At 41.3% G+C, this 19,855-nt stretch overlaps 1 protein-coding gene across 8 annotated transcripts in view; it reads left to right on the top strand.

The window, feature by feature from the left end:
• MARCHF1 (membrane associated ring-CH-type finger 1) overlaps positions 1 to 19,855 on the top strand; it is a 146,667-nt gene that overhangs the window by 74,348 nt on the left and 52,464 nt on the right. For all 8 annotated transcript variants that reach the window (XM_077299970.1, XM_077299971.1, XM_077299972.1 and 5 more), the window contains exon 3: positions 10,759 to 10,809. In XM_077299970.1, coding sequence (XP_077156085.1) covers positions 10,759 to 10,809 — 51 coding nt within the window. The remainder of the gene's footprint in view (positions 1 to 10,758; positions 10,810 to 19,855) is intronic.

Below are 19,855 nucleotides of genomic sequence, written 5' to 3' on the forward strand. Positions count from 1 at the left end.
TGGAAAGTCAGGTCAATGTTTGATTATAATAAATAGGTTTTGTAGGCCATGGAGGGGGAGGAATAAGACCTTTTATTAGTATTTATCCTTTAGACATATACTGTGGGATAGGGAGAGGGAAATATTTTAAAATAGTTTTTCAAATTTCATATGAAAACAAAAGAAAATGTGTTGTTCACTGGATTTTTCTGTCTTTCTTGGTCTTTCTGTTTTTAAAGAGTTTAAAAAAAAGAGTACAGATAAGTTTAATAGTCAACCAACCTCTAGATATGTCAGAAATAGACAAGCCAGCCATTGGAAAACTAGTATACAACATGAACTGTAAAGTTCCTTTATAGTAGTATATAAATTACAAGGTACTGGCTATGAAGCTATTCCATAAAATATCATATATTGTGAATATGGAGCAGTGTGATCAAATATGTTTGGTGCAATGGTTATAGTGGAAGCTTCTAATCTGGTGAGTTGAGTTTTATTACCTGCTCCTCCACATGCAACCAGCTGGGTGGCCTTCGGCTGTTCTCAGAGCAGTTTCTTTCAGAGCTCTCTCAGCCTCACCTACTTCATAGGTATCATTTGTGGGGAGAAGAAGGGAAGGTGATTGTAAGATGGTTTGATACTCCTTCGGGCAGTGAAAAGTGGAGTATAAAATTCAACTCCTCTTCTCACTGGCAAAGTAGTGGCTAGAAGATACTTAAGAGTGGATGCTTTAGGACAGAGTAGTCAAACTGCGGCCCTCCAGATGTCCATAGACTACGATTCCCATGTGCCCCTGCCAGCACTGGCAGGGGCTCATGGGAATTGTAGTCTATGGACATCTGGAGGGCCGCAGTTTGACTACCCCTGCTTTTAGGATGATCCTGCTCTGAATAGGAGGTTGGACTAGCTGGCCTGTACAGCCCCATCCAACCCCATGATTCTATGATTCTTACCTAGGGACTTCAGAACAAAAGCATTGTGAAAATAATAAACATCCTCTTAAGAGTTATTTAAAACTCTCCATATATCCCTATGTAGCTTGACTGAAGTTGCAAGCTTCCTCTTTTGATTTTAAATATGGAGTTGACCTACTTACCTACTAAACTGTAATTATGAACAGAAGGAAAGTGGTGGAGCAGTATTTTGCATCCCTAGGAAATACTTTTATGGACGTATATGACTTATTCAAATGTGAAATATTCTGACATAAGGTTCAGGCTAGGGGTGTGCATTTGGGTAATTTGAACTTTAAAAATACTCTATAATACCATATTGTGTTTTTTTCAGGTATTAATTTAGCTGGATTATTTTCTCCCCTATTTTTCCCACTATCCAAAATGGCCAGCCCAAAAAAATCTTGAAAATATTTGGAGTTTTTGAGACACAATTAACAGTACACTTAAAGAGCCCTCCAATCCTTTAAATACCCCCAGAGTGAACTGTCGGAAAAGTCATTTAATGGGACTGAGATCCCTTTAAATGTCTTTCATCCTTTGGAAACAATAGAGGATGGGGAAACCTTATTTGAAAGTTCATAGAACTGTATTATTTGAAATGGGGTGAGGTGAGGAACCAATAACAATGCTGCAAATTTGGTAGCTCTTCCTCAAAAATAGTCGTGCCCCCCGATACCTTTGGATTGATTCTCCATTATGGGGAGAATTGCTTATGGGGAGAAATGGCTATAATGGAGATGAAAATAATTCAACTTTCTCAAATACTACTGAATCTGAATATCAAGAAATACTAATAGTTTTTGAGTTCAATATTGTTGTTGTTAGGTGCGAAGTCGTGTTCAACCCATCGCGACCCCATGGACAATGATCTTCCAGGCCTTCCTGTCCTCTACCATTCCCCGGAGTCCATTTAAGTTTGCACCTACTGCTTCAGTGACTCCATGCAGCCACCTCATTCTCTGTCGTCCCCTTCTTCTTTTGCCCTCAATCACTCCCAGCATTAGGCTCTTCTCCAGGGAGTCCTTCCTTTTCATGAGGTGGCCAAAGTATTTGAATTTCATCTTCAGTGAGTTCAATATAATCAAACAAAAAACAGCAATTTTTTTGCACATCCCTAAATTGCAAGTGTGTGGGGTGCTATTGATAAAAAATTCTATATCGTAATTGACTTAATAATTTAAGTTTTCAAAACGCTATTTGTTGTCGACTAACATTTGCAAAAATAAAGCAAGGTAAAAATACTTTTCACTTTATGATTGGATTTGAAACTGGTACCATTGTGTTAAAAACAGGAAAACAAAACTCTGTATAGCATTCTTTCTAATCTTCACTGTATTATTCCAATTTTAGTATATGTGCTGCCAAAGGGAGCACTATATAGCAGCAGTCTGCAACCTTTTTCATATTGCGGACCGCTGCCACGGGGTGGGGTGAGAGGGCAGGTCCGCAAACGAGCACACGCAGCAAGTCCACGAATGCGCGGGCCTGCCGCATGTGCTCGTTTGCACTCCCGGTGGGGGCGCAAACGCACATGTGTGACAGCTCTGTGCATGCGTGCATGTGCGAAACTGCCGTGCATGTGCGGCAGGTCCGCGCATGCGCATTTGTGCCGCCGGCATGCCAGCGGCTGCGCTTCCCTCCCCCACCCTCCCACAGCAAGAAGCTTGCCAGGCCGCAAGCTAATCAGCCGCTTCGGCAGCCAATTTGCTCATGGCCTGGTGAGCTTCTTGCTATGGGGCGGGCAGGGAGAGGGAGCCGCGGCCTGGGGGTTGGGGATCACTGCTATATAGCATCCTTTCTAAAAGAAGTATCTCACCTTGCCTCTTGTCGATCAAAGGCCACTGCCTCTAAAGGCATATTTAGTTCCACTAAAGAGTTACCTTATTTCTGCTACCAAGATGAATATCTGAACAGAGTCCATAAAAGATAATAGAGCAAGTTAGGGGAAAAGCATAAGGAGGTTTATGCAGGAGGAAATGCTATTTTATTCAGTGGTGCTGTGAAGAAATGTTTTTTTTTTCTTCTGTTGTTTGAAATGAGCATTTTAACAGCCCCCCCCCCCTGTGGTGGGCCATTAGATAGGCCCCTATTCAGAAATTCCCGAAGAGAAAAATCTTTGGAGAGATGTAGCTGACTTACAATTGAACTACTGCTATCAGACATGGTTTTAAATTGATAAAGTTTTAACCAGATAGTTGATCTGTGTATTTTATACCTGACTAAAATTAAAGCCCATTGTAGCTGATACAAAGGGTGTTAGCAAGGGGGAGGGGGTAATAGTAAAGAGAGGGGGAGGCAGAAACAGTGATTAAGATAGAGAGAGCTTGGCATTGGGAACAGGAAGGGGCGGGGTTTTCCTCTACCTTTGAATCTAGAAACCTGCTCATTTCTAGATTATAATTATAATGATCAGCTCTGCAGGCAAAAATGGCTACTTTGGAGTCTGGGGCATTGTATGATTTTCAAGTCCCACCTCCAGGAATATTTCCAGCCCAGGGGTAGCCAACCACCAGGTGGGGCCTAGAGAACTCCTGGAATTACAGCTCATCAGTAGAGTATAAAGATCAACTCCCCAGGCAAAATGGAGTTTGGATAGGGTTATTGTAGAGAAGGAACACTTAAGGCCTCCCACACAGGTTGTTGTTGAGTTGAAACACATGAGGCCTACTGCAAAGGCCTAACTGTCATGTCCAACAACTTCCCTCATTTTGCCTCAGACCACTGCCTGAGATGGCAGGTGGCTGATGAGTGCACTCCCTCCTCCCTTCCTTCAGGCCTGCTGTGAAGGAAGTCTCTGACAGCCCCTGATTGAGGCAAGGGAGGCATTTCTGTCCGAGAGCAATGCAGAGGAGTTTGTGGGGGTACTTGTGCTTTGCTTTTGTGTGGGGGTGGAACCTTTCGCTTCTGCCAAACTTGGCTGACAGAAAAGCCCCTTCTCACTTAAAATACTGCTCTGGCCAGCCTCACTGCTGGAGGGAAGAAACAGCCAAGCAATGTGTATTTCTTCTGTGCGATTCTCGGCAGATCTGTGCCTACTGCACAGGGTTGTTGTGCAGATGAAACAGGAGGCAACCCCCCCCCCCCACAGCATCCAGTTTCATCTGCACAACTATCCTGTGCAGTAAGCCTCAAATCTACAGAGAATTGCTCGGCTGCCTGTTCCCTCCAGTAGCGAGGAGTATTTTAAGTGAGATGGGGCTTTTCTGTGGCCTTCCTGTCAGCCAACTGTTAGGCAGAAGGGGAAAGCCCCCCCCCATCAAAAGGAAAGCACACCCATGCCCACAGACTCCTCTGTGTTGCTCTTGGAAGGAATTCCTCCCTCGTATTAGTCAGGGGCTATTTCACAGCAGGCCTGAAGGGAGGGGGAAGTGAGCCACCTGCCATCTCCATTAGTGGTCTGAGGCAAAGCAAGCGGAGTCGTTGGACCTGATAGTTAGGGGTGAAAGACACAGCCTGGTTGGGCTGTTGGGGGCAGGTGCCAGTAGGGCCGGGCCAATCCGGACGCATGCAGGGCCTGGACAGTCTCCGCCCAGTAGGGCTTTTCACAATTATATAATAGAGCAAAGTGTTAAAGATGTACACCACCCTAAGCAAAATTGGGTGGTGTTGGTATATGTCTAATAAATAACAATACTCTGAGAACACATGACAATAGTTGTCCATGACAGTAGTGAACATCCCCATACTCAAAATGGGAAGCCAGCCATGATGACTACATCACCTTCCCCAGTGCTTCGGTGAGTGAACAAGCAGGGAGGTGGGACGTTTGACTACAATCCTGGGCCTGTGTATGCTACAGGAATTGCTCGCACTGAAATGGGTAGTTTCCAGAAGGTGGCATTGGATTACATCTGCCCATTATTGTATATGTCCAGCAGTGTGTGGATGAGCATCCCAACCAGTTTAAATTTCTAGTTTTCTGTAGTTGGTAATGTGAGTCCATGTATCACATTGTCACTGACTGCATCTCCAAAGCAAATGCTCTATCTGTTGTTTAGTAGCGAGAGGGTGAACATTTTATGGATTATAAATAAAATAATCAAGTGAAGTTGTTTCTTAGCTCTATATTAATTGAAGCACCTTTTGTTCTACATATTTAATTAATGGTCTTTCATATTTGAAATGTTTTTGGCTGCTAGGCAAGTACTTGGCTGGTCTTTTATGCTGGATGTTAATTGATTGTTTTCCTCCAATTAGTATGACCTGATTGATTTCATTGTGAGTAACTCTAGCTCCCCAAATAATTAAATTTGTCTTCCAAATCAGGGAATCCAAACACATATTTTTTGGAGAATAGATAAATGTGAAGTCCTACTGTGAAGAGAGAACTGGTTGAGAGATAAAAATACAGAAAGAGGATTAACTTTTCCAAATTTTACAGTGCAGTTAATTTTCATTAATTCAGAATGAAAAAGGGGAAATCTGCAAGCTATATCTTTTTAGATGGGTTTTTTTTTTTAGTTTACAGCTTAGTAAACTGAGCTGAAAGGAGGGTGGTATATAAATCTAATAATAAAAATACATATAAAATAAATAAAAAAAAGCACGAGGGTCAATGCTTCTGCTGCTGGGTTCTACTGGAGAATGAAAATTGGATCAAGTATTGTTGTAGTTATCCGGGTCAGTTATAATTGCCACATAATTTAGACATTAGCAAGGAAGCAGCAGAAGGTGACTATGGCAAGCAAAAAATGTATACTGAATTAGAGTGCTACTTACAGTAGAAAGATGAAATGATTAATGGAATATGATGCCATAGAGAATTCATCAAATAATAGAATAAGATACATATTCAATGGTGACCAGCATTTTCCTTATAATTACTATTTTCCTTAAAAATTTACACATGCTATTTCCTTTCACATTTTCTTCTGACATTTCAGAGAGCAATAGCTCTTAAGGTTATAATCATCATTGTTAAGAAAAGAAATAGTTGAGCAATTTAAAAAAGAGTCATGTTGTGGCACATTATGATTGTTATCTGTCTTGCTTAGTTCACAAATGTTAATATTTGAATGTGGTGGTTGGGAGGGTTGAGCAGGGTTACTGCTACTTCCTGTGAGTCACCAATCTCATTTGCCTGCTTAGTGTGTGTGCAAAGCAGCTAGCTAGCAAACAATCAAGTCCCATGGATGGTGAGGAAGCCAGATGGGAAGGGGGGGAGAGATTGCTCTATAGCCCTATGTATAACTTGCAGTGAATGCACATACAATCGGCGTAAAGTATTCACTTGACTTTTCATTCTATGCGTATTGAGTAATTCTTAAGCTACATGCAACACATGAACAACTGAATGTGTGATGAAACATCAAATTTCTCCAGTTACTGGCCACAGATTCATTTGTAAACTGGACACATGTTGGCTGTTTCTTACAAACAGGTGTGTGTTTATCATATAAAGAGGGCTACCTTCAACTTGGTTCAGATAGACTTCTGTAACTTGCTCTGTGCTGGCTTGCCCTTGTCCCTGACAACTGCAGCTGGTACAAAATAAAATAAATAGGTTCTCACTAGAACACCTTGGAGAGTGCACATCCAGCCTTTGCTCAGGCAGCCGCATCAGTTGTTGGTTGAATTATGGATCAGGTTCAAGGTTTGCATTCTGACCTTTAAGGCCATCCATGGTCTGGGCCCAGCGTATCTGAGGGACCGTCTAACTCCTTATGCCCCTTGCAGAAACTTCCATTGTGCAAACTCGAATAGGTTGATGATCCCTGATGATCATCCTGGTGGAATGAGCTCCTGGAAGGAATAAAGGTGCTGACGTAGATAACACAGTTCTACAGCACCTGCAAGGTGGAGCTCTTCTGCCAGGTGATTGGTTGAGCCAGGCAAAGGAAGATCTCAGGTCCGCTTCCAAGCACCAAACCTCAGAAATATGGCAGAAGAAGGGGACTATGTGGTGGGTGGAGGGTGGGTTTTATGTTTTAGCTGTTGATGGACAATTACATTTTAATTTACATTTTGTTGTTAAGATCTGTAGCCTAGGTTTATAGGCTTGGGGAAAATAAATCAGCCCCACACACGTTGAGTTGCATTCTTATAAAGTTTACTGGGATGGGATTGAAAAAAGCCATTAACTGTCGGTCTTCCAGTAGCAGAGAGATCTTCAGAATATACCCAATTTGCAGGCATACAAGAGGCAGCAAAAATTAAAAGCTTTCAACAAGTTCTTGACAATAGAAGGCATTAGAGCTTTCTCTAGAGTTGGAACAGATCAAACACACTCTGTTGCAAACTGTTAGCATGCTGTTGCTTCTTAAACAGTATGCAGTCCGTGCACCTTTGTGTAAAAAACTTTCCTGAGGAATCCTAAAATATGCATAGGCACCAGATGGGTCAATCTCAATGCAAAATGTCAAATGCTCCTCCCCTGTCCCCTTGCTCCTGCCGAACAATGTGCCTTTTAAGCTGGAGTCAGCCCCAGTGCCAGACACAGTAGTGAGAGGGCAGCAGCTGTGCAAAAGCAGCATGCAGTCATGCGTACACAATCAGACACATTCAAGCTGTTCAAATACAGATGAATGTTCAGCTCCCATGATCACTACCTGGAAGCAGGATGCTAGCCAAACCAGCAGGTAATTGGGCATCTCTGCTTGGAGCAGAGATGTTCTGTAAGGTAGGACAGGGTTTGCTCATAGGATCTGCTCAATAGAAACATTATATCCTGCTGTCAAGTATTACTGTGTGAAAGGCTCGTGTTGGCTGCTGCTGTGTATATCAGAGAATGGTATTCCATTAAATGCGCTGACAAACTTTTTATCTTGTGATTAATTAAATTCTTTCCCACATGACATATAATTTAGTGTACATATGTCAAATAATACTGTGAGAAAGCTTTGTTCCTAGATTTCTTTTATGCTTACAAATTACTATCCAATTTGTAGTTTCAATAAATGCAGACTCTAAATTCACCCTGGCTGTAGTAAAAAAAGAAAAAAAAAGTTTAACTGGACTTGAAGTGTCAGTAGCAGCTGAAAATGAATGCCCAAACGTTTCAGATGAATGCTTTTCTAAAAACTGCTCCGGTTTTCAGTGTGATTATCTGAGCTGGCAAGAACAGATTTCTGTTCACAGATCCTGTTCACAGATCCATGCACCAAAGCTGCGGCCGGTTGCAGCCGGCACCGTGCATTATCGGTGATTTTAGTCACCACCATTCCACCCCGAATGTGCATTATTTCCCCCGTGCATAATGGGTCATGATGAAGCATTGATGTATGGTCTTTTTTCACCACTATGGACTATGTTCTGTTATATTTATTTTAGCCAATAATATAATTTTTCCCTTAAGATCATTTAATGAGTAGTTAAACATCAAGAGGAGCACAATCTTCTGATTTAATTTTGGTAGATTAATGCTTAAATCTACAGGTGGATTTCAGAGGTGCTGTTTTGAGTCTTTTGCTCTATTCATTCTCAGCCAAATAGTAACGTTCTTCTTTGAGGCTCAAGGTATTGTCATTTGTTACCAGCAACTATATGATAAGTTTGTACTGGGATGTCACTGATTCTCAGATGACACCCAGTTCTTCCTCCTGATGGATGACTGCCCTGATTCTCCCTCTGAATCAGCCACCTTCAAAGATAGAGGTTCTGTGGCTGCACAGGAACCGTGACCCGGAATCTGCAACTGATCCAGAATGCCGTGGTCACACCGTGGAGGTCTCACATCCAGCCTGTCCTTAAACAACTTCACTGGCTCCCAGTTGGATTCCAGATCAGGCTTACAGTTCTGGTAATCACCTTCAAGGCCACATGTGGTCTGGGCCCAGTGTATCTGAGAGACTGCCTCTCTGCCTATACCCCCAAAGATCATTACGTTCTGCCACCACCAACTGGCTGAGGATCCCTGGCCCCAAAGAAGCACGTCGGGCCTCAACCATGACCCCCACCTGTGGAATGTGCTCCCTGAAGAGATCAGGGCCCTGCCTGAACCTCCACAATTTAGCAGGGCCTGTAAAAGGAAGCTTCTCTGCCAGGCATTCGGCTGAGGCTGAGTTAACATAATTCATCTGGCCCCCCCACACATCACAGATATCCTTTCACATCCTGAACCCAACTGACCCCCCCCCATGGGCTCTGTTTAAAAAGTTGTATTGTTATGTTCTTGTTCGATACTTGTTCTTAATCTTATTCTTACTGTTATTTTGTGATTATTGCTATGGTTACAATGTATACCCCTATGTTTTAGCCTAATGGGAGGGTGGTATAGAAATATGGTGGATGGATGGATGAACTGGGAACTCCTGCCATTGCAGCATGATGGATGGGCTCCACAGCTTAGTCCTAGCATATACATTGTCCCAGGCCCCTAGGTTCAATTCTTGGTATCTTATGAGAAGGTCACTGTTTGAGGCTTTGGAAATGGGCTGTTTGCAGAATGAGTAATCTTGAGCTTGGTGTACTAGTGGTCCCAATGTGAGGCAAAATTTTATGTATTTGGTCATCGTCTATCATAGGGTAACTAGATGTACAGATAATTATCGTGTCACTGCACTGTTGGAGGACACAAGCATGGGTAGATATGGAGCAGAATGGAAGTAGAACAAGATAATGAAATAAACAGTATTCACTAAGTATTTTCAACCTTTTATTATTTAGGGACCTCTTTCAGATGTAATAACAATTTTAAAAGCTAATTAAGTAGAATTCACAGAGTTTAGACTTGGCCATCAAAAAACCCTAAGGTTTCACAAAACTTTGGATGAGAATGCCTGATACAGCAGCTGCATTGGAGTTCTGGATTCAGTTCATTGTTCTGGTGTTAACCTTCAAGGCCATTCGCAATCACGGACCTATGTATCTGAGGGATTGTCTGTCCTTATATGTCCCCTGGAGAACACTCCGGTCAGCTGTAGCCAACTGACTTATGACCCCCCTCAGCCCCAAAGAAGTATGACTGGCCTTAAGCAGGGTCAGAACATTTCCAGCCCTGGCCCCGGCCTGATGTAATGAACCCACAAAGAATAAAAGGGTCCTGATAGAACTTGCATGGTTCCGCAGGACCTGCAAGACAGAGTTCTTCCACCAGGCCTACAGTTGAGGTCAATGTGCACAAATTATTAGATAACATACAGGTCTTCCCTGTCAACACACTATCCCCCCTTGGTGCCTCCATTCAGTGTACAACACATCAGGAAACCAGCTTGACATAATTACCATCTGTAGATTCATGAACCACTCATTTAACTCTATTGATTCCGATTTAAGAATGTTTATTTACTGTATGTTTTATAAAATATATTTTATATGATATAAGCTAGCGATCCCCAACCTATGGGCTTCAGACCACATGTGGTCCTTCGACTAATTGGAGGTGGACCCCGAAGGACGCCTTCTCCCCCCCTCGGCCCTTTACTTCACCCCCCCCCCAGCCCTTTACAACACACTTCATTGTTGTGGCATGTCAGTATCTTATTTTGAAGGGATGTTTAAACATTACCATAGCGATCAGAGAGTGCTAGGGCAGTGGTTGAGAGTAGAGGAGTAAACTACCCCCCCACCGGGCCTCAGTAAAAGGCATTGAGTGGTCCCCGGTGATAAAAACGTTGGGGACCACTGATATAAGCCACCGTGAAATGACTGCATCAAGAAGGGTGGGCTAAAAAGATAACTATAAATAAATTAATTAAATTTCAGAGGAAAGAAACTGCATGTGCTCAAGCCCTTCTGTGTGTTTTCCAAACCAGAGTATAATTCTTCATTAACATTAACTTTATAAGCTTTAGGCAGCTGGGGGGAAATGGCCCAAAACGAATGTATGTAAATTTCATTATATTTTATCCTGAAAACTGAACAATTCTTGCCATTCTCTTTACAGAATGATAAATCTCCAGGTCGCTCAGCAAGTCGGTCAAGTAACATTTCAAAGGTAATAAGTAGAGTTACTTATGCTGTATACATTAGAAGACTAAGTCTGATTTGTTTGTACAGTTTATACTGTATTTTTGTGCACAGTTAATGAAGTGGGATATGTGTCTAGATAAACATACATAGGAATAATTGTGTATTCATTTACTTTCAAACACATTATTACAATTGCAGTAATTATTTTTTGCAATTCAGTGTTATTTTTTATTTCCAAATGAATAGCATTTGTGATCTTGTTAGTATCAGTACATAGGTTGCTTTAAATTGGACTCATTGGTGGCTTATAATAGCAGAGCTAAAGACAATGAAATAAGTGCATCCTCTCCAAATAAACCAGAATACATTCACATTACTAATAATTCAATTCAGTAAAACCAAAACGTTAATGAAATATCATTGCATTCTGACTGCACTTTTGTAGTAGTATTTAAAATCAATATTATATAAAGCAAAACATAGAAGTCCATGAAATTATAAAAATATGGAGCAGCCTGTCCAGTTGGGCCAAAGCTGATAAGACAGAGAGCGATGTACCAGAATATGATAGATTACAGTGTTATTCACATTTCAGTTATATAATTTAGAAAGAATTCTGTTATCTACTTCAAATTGATTCTCAGTGTGTCATATCATAGTTGAGAACCAGATTTCCTTAGAAATTGTCTACAAAAGCAGAGATGAATGAGAAGAGTAATTGTGCCCCTGCCAACTTCCTTATGGAGTCCCCCAGGGTGCAGTGCTGTCCCCCACATTATTTAACATCTTAACTTTAAGGTGTTATCAATATGTTGATGACAGTCAACTCTGTCTCTTGATGGACAGCCATTTGTACTCACCCCCGGAAACATTTGCTAGTTGTTTGGAAGCAATGGTAGTTTTGATCAAGCAGAACTGCCTGAAACCCAATCCTTCCAAAACAGAAGTCCTGTGGCTGGGTAGGCTGACCTGCCTAAATGGCATGCAGTTGGTAGCTGCACAAACTACTAGGGACTTGGATGTGATATTTGTTGATTTTCTATCTACAACGGCTCAAGTCACCAGAGTAGCATAGCTGACATTTTACAAACTCCACCAAGCTAAACTTCTAGTGCCTTGCTTGGCCCCAGAACACATGGCTACAGTGATTCATGCAACAGTCACTCCAGGTTATATTAGTGTAATTCGCTCTTTGTCCCTGACCCAGAAATTGTAGTTAGTCCAGAATACAGTGGCACAGGTCTTCACTAGAATGTGCTGGAGAGCCCATATCCAGCCTGTCCTCAGACAGCTGCACTGGCTTCCAGTTGAATTCCAGATCAGGTTCAAGGTATTGGTACTAACCTTTAAGACCATATGTGGTCTAGTCTGAAGGTCCTCCTAACTGAGTATACCCCCTGAAGAGTGCTCTGCTCCATCAATGTGAACAGGCTGGTGATTTCTCGCCCAAGAGATGTATGTATGGCCTCAATCAGGGCCAGGACCTTTCAGTCCTGGACCCAACCTGGTGGAATGAGCTCCCAGAAGAGCTGCTAGTCCTATAGGAACTGTCACAGTTCTGAAGGGCCTACAGGATGGAGCACTTCCACCAGGCATTTGGTTGGGGCCAATGAATCTACTGTACATCATTAATAGGGGCCCTTATCTGTACACTTCTCCAGTCCTGAACTGACTAATGAACAGGCTGACCGATTGCTATGTTTGGCAGCTGCAAGGAACAGAATCATTTTTAAGGATTTAAACTTTTAAAACTTTTAAATTGTTTTATTACTACTGAGGTGCATTGTTTTATTGAATTTTTGTAAACTGTTCCAAGATGGCTATGCTGAGATAGGTTGATTATAGAAATATAAATAAACAAACAAACACCCTGTTGTTGATTTCAAAGTCACTGCTAGGGGGAGGGGGGAGATGTCAAAAGTAGAATGAAAATAACAAGAAATAATCAGAAAATTTTATCCTGTTGAATTTAGATTATGTTTTTGGGATTTTAAATTAGCTCTGTAGGAAGAATGATATTATTTCCACAAAGTGTGGCTCAAAAGAAAGGAGACAGACCTTATATTTTATGGCTTTATAATCCTGCTTCCAATTTTTTTCACTGAACCTCTATTTGTTTGTTTGTGTATGTGTCTTTCTTTTTACACTGCACAAGGTGTATGTCTTGTGCCCAATGATGTCCACGGAAGCTTATGTCACCATAATATCTTAAGTTTTAAGGTGTCACAGAACTTTTTTTTGCTCCAACAGACTAATGCTAGAATTTGTATCATAGTATTTTTGTTTAACAGTGCTTGCTTATACACTTGCTATTAGAGCAACTGTCTGGATTTAGTTATTATATTATAACAAAGTAAGAACAGACAGTGATACAAGACTGTAGTTTGAGCTGCAGTTCCAATTTATCCAACTAAGCTTTAATTCTTTGCACCATATTGCAAGATAAAGAGTAGTTTCCGAGTTATGGTAGAGGTTTTGTGAGGCTTAATTAAAGCCTGTGAAATACCCTCAGATGCTGAGATGAAAGAGTACATTGAAGGGCAAAGTATCATCATCATTTTTAATAAAAGCAAAAAAAATCTCTAGGAAATTGGGTTGAATTAAAACAGATCTCTTCAGTTCTGTCAGTTGAATTCTAATACTTATATCATATGTTTGACTCTGGTCTTTGTCGGGCCTATTAGCCTTTACATTTTGTGTGCATAGTCACAAGCTTTATTTTCATAAATTTGGAGGGAAATTCTTGAATGTGCCTATGTTAAATATAAAATGCCTCTTTTATTTACAAAAAAAGCTGAAAACATCTGACAGACTAAGTCTTAAAAGAAATTAAGAGAAAACAGAAAAAAGAATGGGAAAGAACAGAGCAAAATATTGAATGGAGGAATAGTCCAGCATTATTCCGTAGAGGTATTTTCCCCTCTATAAACAGACTTTTACTGAGATTCAAATATCTACTTTAGGTGTGCTCAGAGGGGCTGAAAATGCCCAGGGACATTTTGACTTTCTCTTCCATTTGTATGTTATATTGCAATTTGCATTGGGAGGGTGGGGTTGTTAGTCTTTAATGGTTTGCTTGGTTTATATAGATATATATACACACTATATATATATAGTGTAAAATAATATAACAATATTTAATACTCTGGGAAAATTCTAGTCCCATTGGAATGAGGCAAAATGGATCTGAAAGCTTCATAAATGTGCACAAGAACCCACTGAAATGAGGCCCACCCCTCCCTCACCAAGACACATTGACTTGCTGTATCTCCTTCATTCAGTTTGTGAACTCTTGATATAATAATGCCATATAAGTTGAAATATTTAAAGCAGTTTGCACAGAGTATGCTCAGCCTCTGGTAATATATGTGGTGCCAAGGACATGGGAGATTAGGGAAGGAGATTATTGTGGTTTGTAATAAGAGTCATTGGGAGCCTGGAGATTGGATAGGGGAAAAACAACAACTGTATTCATTCAGACAGAAAAATTAATTTCCTGAGCTTGAATGAAAAGTGAGTAAGCAGGGAAGAAATCATTGTATTTTGCAGCCACAAAAACATCCCTGACCAAGCTGCTGAACAAGATATCAAGTTGAGAGCACTGCAACAAATAGTTGCATTACAGTATCTTTTTATACCTGGAGGCATGGCAGCCACCTTCTGTCTGTGAAAGCAGGAGTCAACCTATCAGCCTAGCAAGCGATTGCAAATCTGTTCCCACATGGACCATATTTTACTGCTTCTTTATTCATTTATACATGGGAAGCACAGTTCAATGGAGGGCTCAGACAATGTGGTGCCTTCTTTTGAATTATCTTCCAACAGCAAGTTCACAAAAAAGAGATTGCTTGGACAGCACCGGTGATACAAGGGTGGGAAGGTGACAGTCCTCTTCCTGATTATAGAGTCCTTGGCATTATAACGTGTGGAAGGATGTTGTTACTGAAATACCATTATGTGCGTCTCACTTCCCAAATGGTTACAAGTTCCAGGACAACACTGCAGAAGCTTGTTCCTTTTCAAACGGAAGAGCACTGGAGACTTATGACATATATTTATAATATTTGCTTTATTTGTATATGATGATGGATGGATATATATGGAAAGCCTTGCACTTGTCAAGACTGCTGATCCACCATCCCACATTAAATACCCAGAAACAGACTCCATTCTCTAACCTGCTTCATCTTTTTCAGCAGACAATTCTGTTTCATGTCACATCAGCCCTCCCTTCCCCTCAGTGACTGTGAAATTCTGATTCTTGTGTGAAGCACAGATTGATATCCCCACTATCAAAACAGCACTAACTAAAAACTCCAACCTAATCCTGAAGAAACATCAGCAGACCATTATGAGCAGTTATAAAATGATCTGGGGGAAATGTCTACTCGAAATACAATTTTGGCAGAATGCAAAGGCTCAGCAACTTTGTAGTGCATTGACATTGCCACACTAGGGGAAAAAATGGCTGCAGTCCTACAGACACTTCCCCGGGAGTCTTACTTTCAGATAGATCTCTTAGGCTTGGCTCCCAATATCCCCAATAAACAACCACTTACAGTTGTCTTTCTGTAAGCAAAAAGGCATCCGGAACATAAGAAACATATTAGGGTAAAGTTGATCCAGAGAAGTATTGAGTATTGTGAAACGTGTACCTCTTAACACAAAAATGGGCTTGCTTGACGTTGTGCCTGTGGACGTGCAGAAACCTTGAGCTTGGAGCAAGGACTAAAATCCTGAACTCTTGTTAAGGAATTGCTGAGTCCTGGTTCAGCAAGCAGACTTATGGACCTATCACAGGTCTCCATCAAGCACCAATTGCATATCTTGACAGGAGTCTGAAGCATGAATATAAGTTCCTTAGTTACGATTGTCTGTGTTCAGTATTTCTGGTTCCAGTAAAGTTGTTGGTTGTCGGAGATGAGTGTCCATGTCTTACTGAACTTACAGATTTAATACACAATAATTAGACCATAATAATTAGAAAGGTTTGGCCCTGGAATGGGCTGGCAAAGTCTATGTGGAAACATAACCATGGAGTCCCATTGTTTCCCATTGCTGGATGGTGGCTTAAAACATTTCCAGGTAATTTTCCTGGCTGGTCTGGCACTGCTTGATCCATTTCTTGACCTCCACATCAATATTAGGCCACCAGACTTAGCTTCTGGCTTTCATGTAGAAGGTGATGGGTGCTTCTCATCCAGTGGATCGCTCCAATCATGTATGGGGAGGCATCATACATGAGTCCACATGAAAGTCAAAGACCACCAGAATGCTGTCAGAAGACAGAGGTTCTTGACTATTTATTCATGTACTTACTTACTTACTTATTTATGTCAAACACTGCCTGCTGAGCTCTGCCCCTGACCCATAGGGCTTTCTTGTCAAATAGGCAGTGGAATGGCTTGGCGATTGCTGCCTTGTTGGGTAGGAATAACTGGTAGAAGTTAAGTAGTCCTAAGAAGGACTACTGACTGTGCTTCAACTGAGGCAGTGGGGCTTACTGGATGGCCTTCACTTTGGATGCCATGGGGTGGATGTTTTCAGCATCAATCTAAAACCTAAGGAACTCAAAAGACAGTACTCTGAGTGATACTTTTCACTTTTTTGCATCATAATAGTATGCCTGGATGACATCAAGTTTGATAAAGATTTCGTCACTGGCTAGTGATGCAAGGAGATGTCTCACCACCAGAACCAAATACATGTGCTGTTGCAGGGCCTTGATGAGTGTGCACTGTCCCCATTGTGTTGACAATTGGGATCTCCTTTCTTGCATGAGGAACCAATTCAAGCACTCCATGTTCAGTGAGACAGTCCAGTTCAATGTAGATTTTTTGTTTGTGTGTGAAGGGAATGCATCTGGACTTCAACTACATTAGCTGACATGTAGGATTGAGGGCCAGAGACACTGGCAGGCTGGCGTAGCATTCTAGGGATTTGCTGAAGACTGCCACAAACTTTGTGCAGACTTCATCAAAAACATTGCTATGGATGTGCTTAATTTTGGCAACATATCTCCAGTGGTTAGAACCAGTCGACGCTCAGGAGACTGGTGTGGCAACCATCATGCTTCCACATAGACTTTTGCCAGCCTATTCCAGGGCCAAACCTTTCTAATTATTGTGGTCTAATTATTGTGAAAACAACATCAAGGGTCGTTTTCAAGGCCGTCAGCTGAATCTTCACCACTCACAGTCTCCCAGACACCATTGTCTCTGACGAAGCGACTCAGTTAATATCGGCTGAGTTTCAGGACTTTATGGCTGCCAACCTGTTAAGACACATCACATCGGTGCCCTTCCATCTGTCCACCAATAGCCAGGAAAAGTTAATGGACCGGACAACAAAGGAATCACTATCCCAGTTCATCCAGGATAGCAAAATTCTTAATGCGGCAGCAAATCACACCAAGTTCACCCCCTGGGAGGAGTCCTGCTGAACTTCTTATGGGTCAGCAGCTGACAATCCTCCTAAACTGATTCAACCCTAATTTGATATCAGATTGGCTTCTAAGTCAGAGGCAACCACCATCCGCAGGTCATTTGTGCTAGATGATCCAGTCTTCATAAGGAATCATGCTAGCAGCCCAGACTGGATCCCAGTGGGGACCATCATCTCATACCAGGTCCAATTGCTGGATGATCATGCCTTCCATCAGCACATGCCCTCAGTGACAGAAAGTACCCACACTTGGGACAATGTGTTGGGCCAGGACAGCCAAGAGACTCTCGAGCTGGAGGCAGCACCAGTACTTCCCAAGGTCGCCTGAGCCCAGCAACAAGCACTCTTTCAGGACCCTGCCATTTTCAACAAGTCCAAGCAAAAACCCCACATTTGAGGGATGTGTGCCAACTGGTATGTGCATACTTAAGGGGGAAGGGGTCATGCATAAATCTTGAGCTTGGAGCAAGGATTGGAATCCTTAACTCCTGTTAAGATTTACTGGGTCCCTGTTTACAGACAGTCAACAAGCAGACTTCTGGAGCTATCACAGGTCTCCATTAAGGGCCAATTGCATGTCTTGGCGGCAGTCTCAAGCATGTACATAAGTCCCCTAGTTATGATCATCTGGGTTCAGTATTTCTGGTTCTGGTAAAGTTGTTGGTTGTTAGAGCTGAATGTCTGTGTCTTACTGAACCCACAGATTTAATATTGGTAACCATTTGGACTTAGGCTTGGAATAGTGAATATATCTTAAATATATTTTTTTCAAATGTTTTTGAGATCAAGCAATCAATTCAACAAGTGACCAGGAGTGATGCCAATTTCCTCACCTCCTTTGTTGCCAGAGATCTTCAGATTACCTTTTTCTAAAACAATTAGAAAGAAATATGTTTTCTTTGTGGACATAATAATTTCTATTTATACAGCTTCTAATTAAATCTTATAGGATTCTTTGATACTGCATGTTTTGTGCTGACTTTCTAATGAATGTTTACGTGGATCAGAAGTAGATAGTCTGATGCTTGCTTTTAGATTTTGAGCAGGTGAATGTTTTATTTTATTCTCAAAAGCAGTCTTCATTAAGATGTGGAAGAGAAAGTAATGACTTATTCCTTCAAAGAGCTGTGATGTTCTTCATTGCGTGCATTTAAAACTGAGCACACAGTAAAAAGAACAAGTTGTTTTATTTTAATTTGATTCCGTACCAGTTGGCCATGTCTGTCAAGTTGACATTTGGTGGGCTGGTCTTCTTTTAAAAAATAATAAAGAGAGATGATGGTGTGCCAATAAAATTCTACTTGAAAACTTAGGTTTATAGCTAGTAGCTAATAATAAAAAGTAGATAAAACTCATCATCAAATACTTGCACATTCAAGAAAAGAAACTGTTGTAGCCATTCCCGCTGCCTCAGCCTTTCAAAAACATGTGGGCAGCTATAGGTTAACAGCAGCCTCCTTCCAGGGCATTGACCAGAGCATGCACACACTATTGATCTATGTCTCTTATGTTAATCTGGCACCAAAGAAACACTGAACTCCTTTCTTGCTACTCTAATAGAGGAGAAGAAAACCTACTTTGCAATATTGCTAGCATACATGCTGGGGATTGCCTATTCTCTAAACTGATTTGAATAGCGTCCACTTCCCCTCCCCCCATACATGAAGTTCCACTTTTATCTCCAAATAACATAGTAGCTGAAAAATCGAGACCAGTTTTGTGACCCCCAAGCCCACTGGTTTCAAGGAGACAAGGAGGTTTCAGACACTGTGTACTTATTTAAAGATTATGGTGGTATATATATGTTTGATTAAACATTTTCAACCCACTCCAGAATGCACTTGATGTGTTTAAACCTTTGTTCTAATGAAATGTTGACAGGTATTAAAATGGGGATACATATTCCATAGAGTTTGATAGTTAATCACATTGTACACTAGATATTTATCAAGCTTTGAATAGCTATATTTCTAATAATCACCACTAATAAGTAATTCATGAACATATGGAGAAGATGTAGATATTTTGGGGGGGGTGCACTTTATAAGGAAACATAGTCAAGCATATTATTTATCAAAGCATTTATATTCCCCCTTTCATCATGGTTCAAGATAGCTTGAGCTGAGGCACCTGGCACCTACCTGTGTGGAGCCTCAGTTTCCCCTGCTGCTGCATTGGTTCCAAAAGGCTCTTGCACTGGGTTAGGTAAGCCCTGGTACTCACCTTTGCTGCTGCTACAGCATGTTTTTACTGGACTAGCAGTAAAGAAAAAAATGAGGCAGAGCATGCCCTTCCTCAACCCACTAAATTATTTCTCAGTATAGCTCTCAAACCCAGAAGGTTGACTGTAGGCTGAGGCTCAGCAGCACCTGTGCCTGTACATCATTACAAAATGTGGAGGGTATTTCCCCCCATCCTTAAATGTCGATAGTTAGGTAATAAATTTAAGGACTGGAATACATGCAGCTAAAATTCTGTAGTGCATGTACTTTTAATATGAACCAGTAGGTTGCACACAGAGACAGTAACTAGCACATCTCTAAACTGTGTACCGTGTCTAGCAGGTATGAAAATATGAATATTACTGAATCAGTTTTTTTTAAAGAAAATTAATGTCAACAGCATAT

This window comes from Paroedura picta, chromosome 10 (genome assembly GCF_049243985.1).
Source record: "Paroedura picta isolate Pp20150507F chromosome 10, Ppicta_v3.0, whole genome shotgun sequence".
In the NCBI taxonomy this organism is placed as follows: Eukaryota; Metazoa; Chordata; class Lepidosauria; order Squamata; family Gekkonidae; genus Paroedura; species Paroedura picta.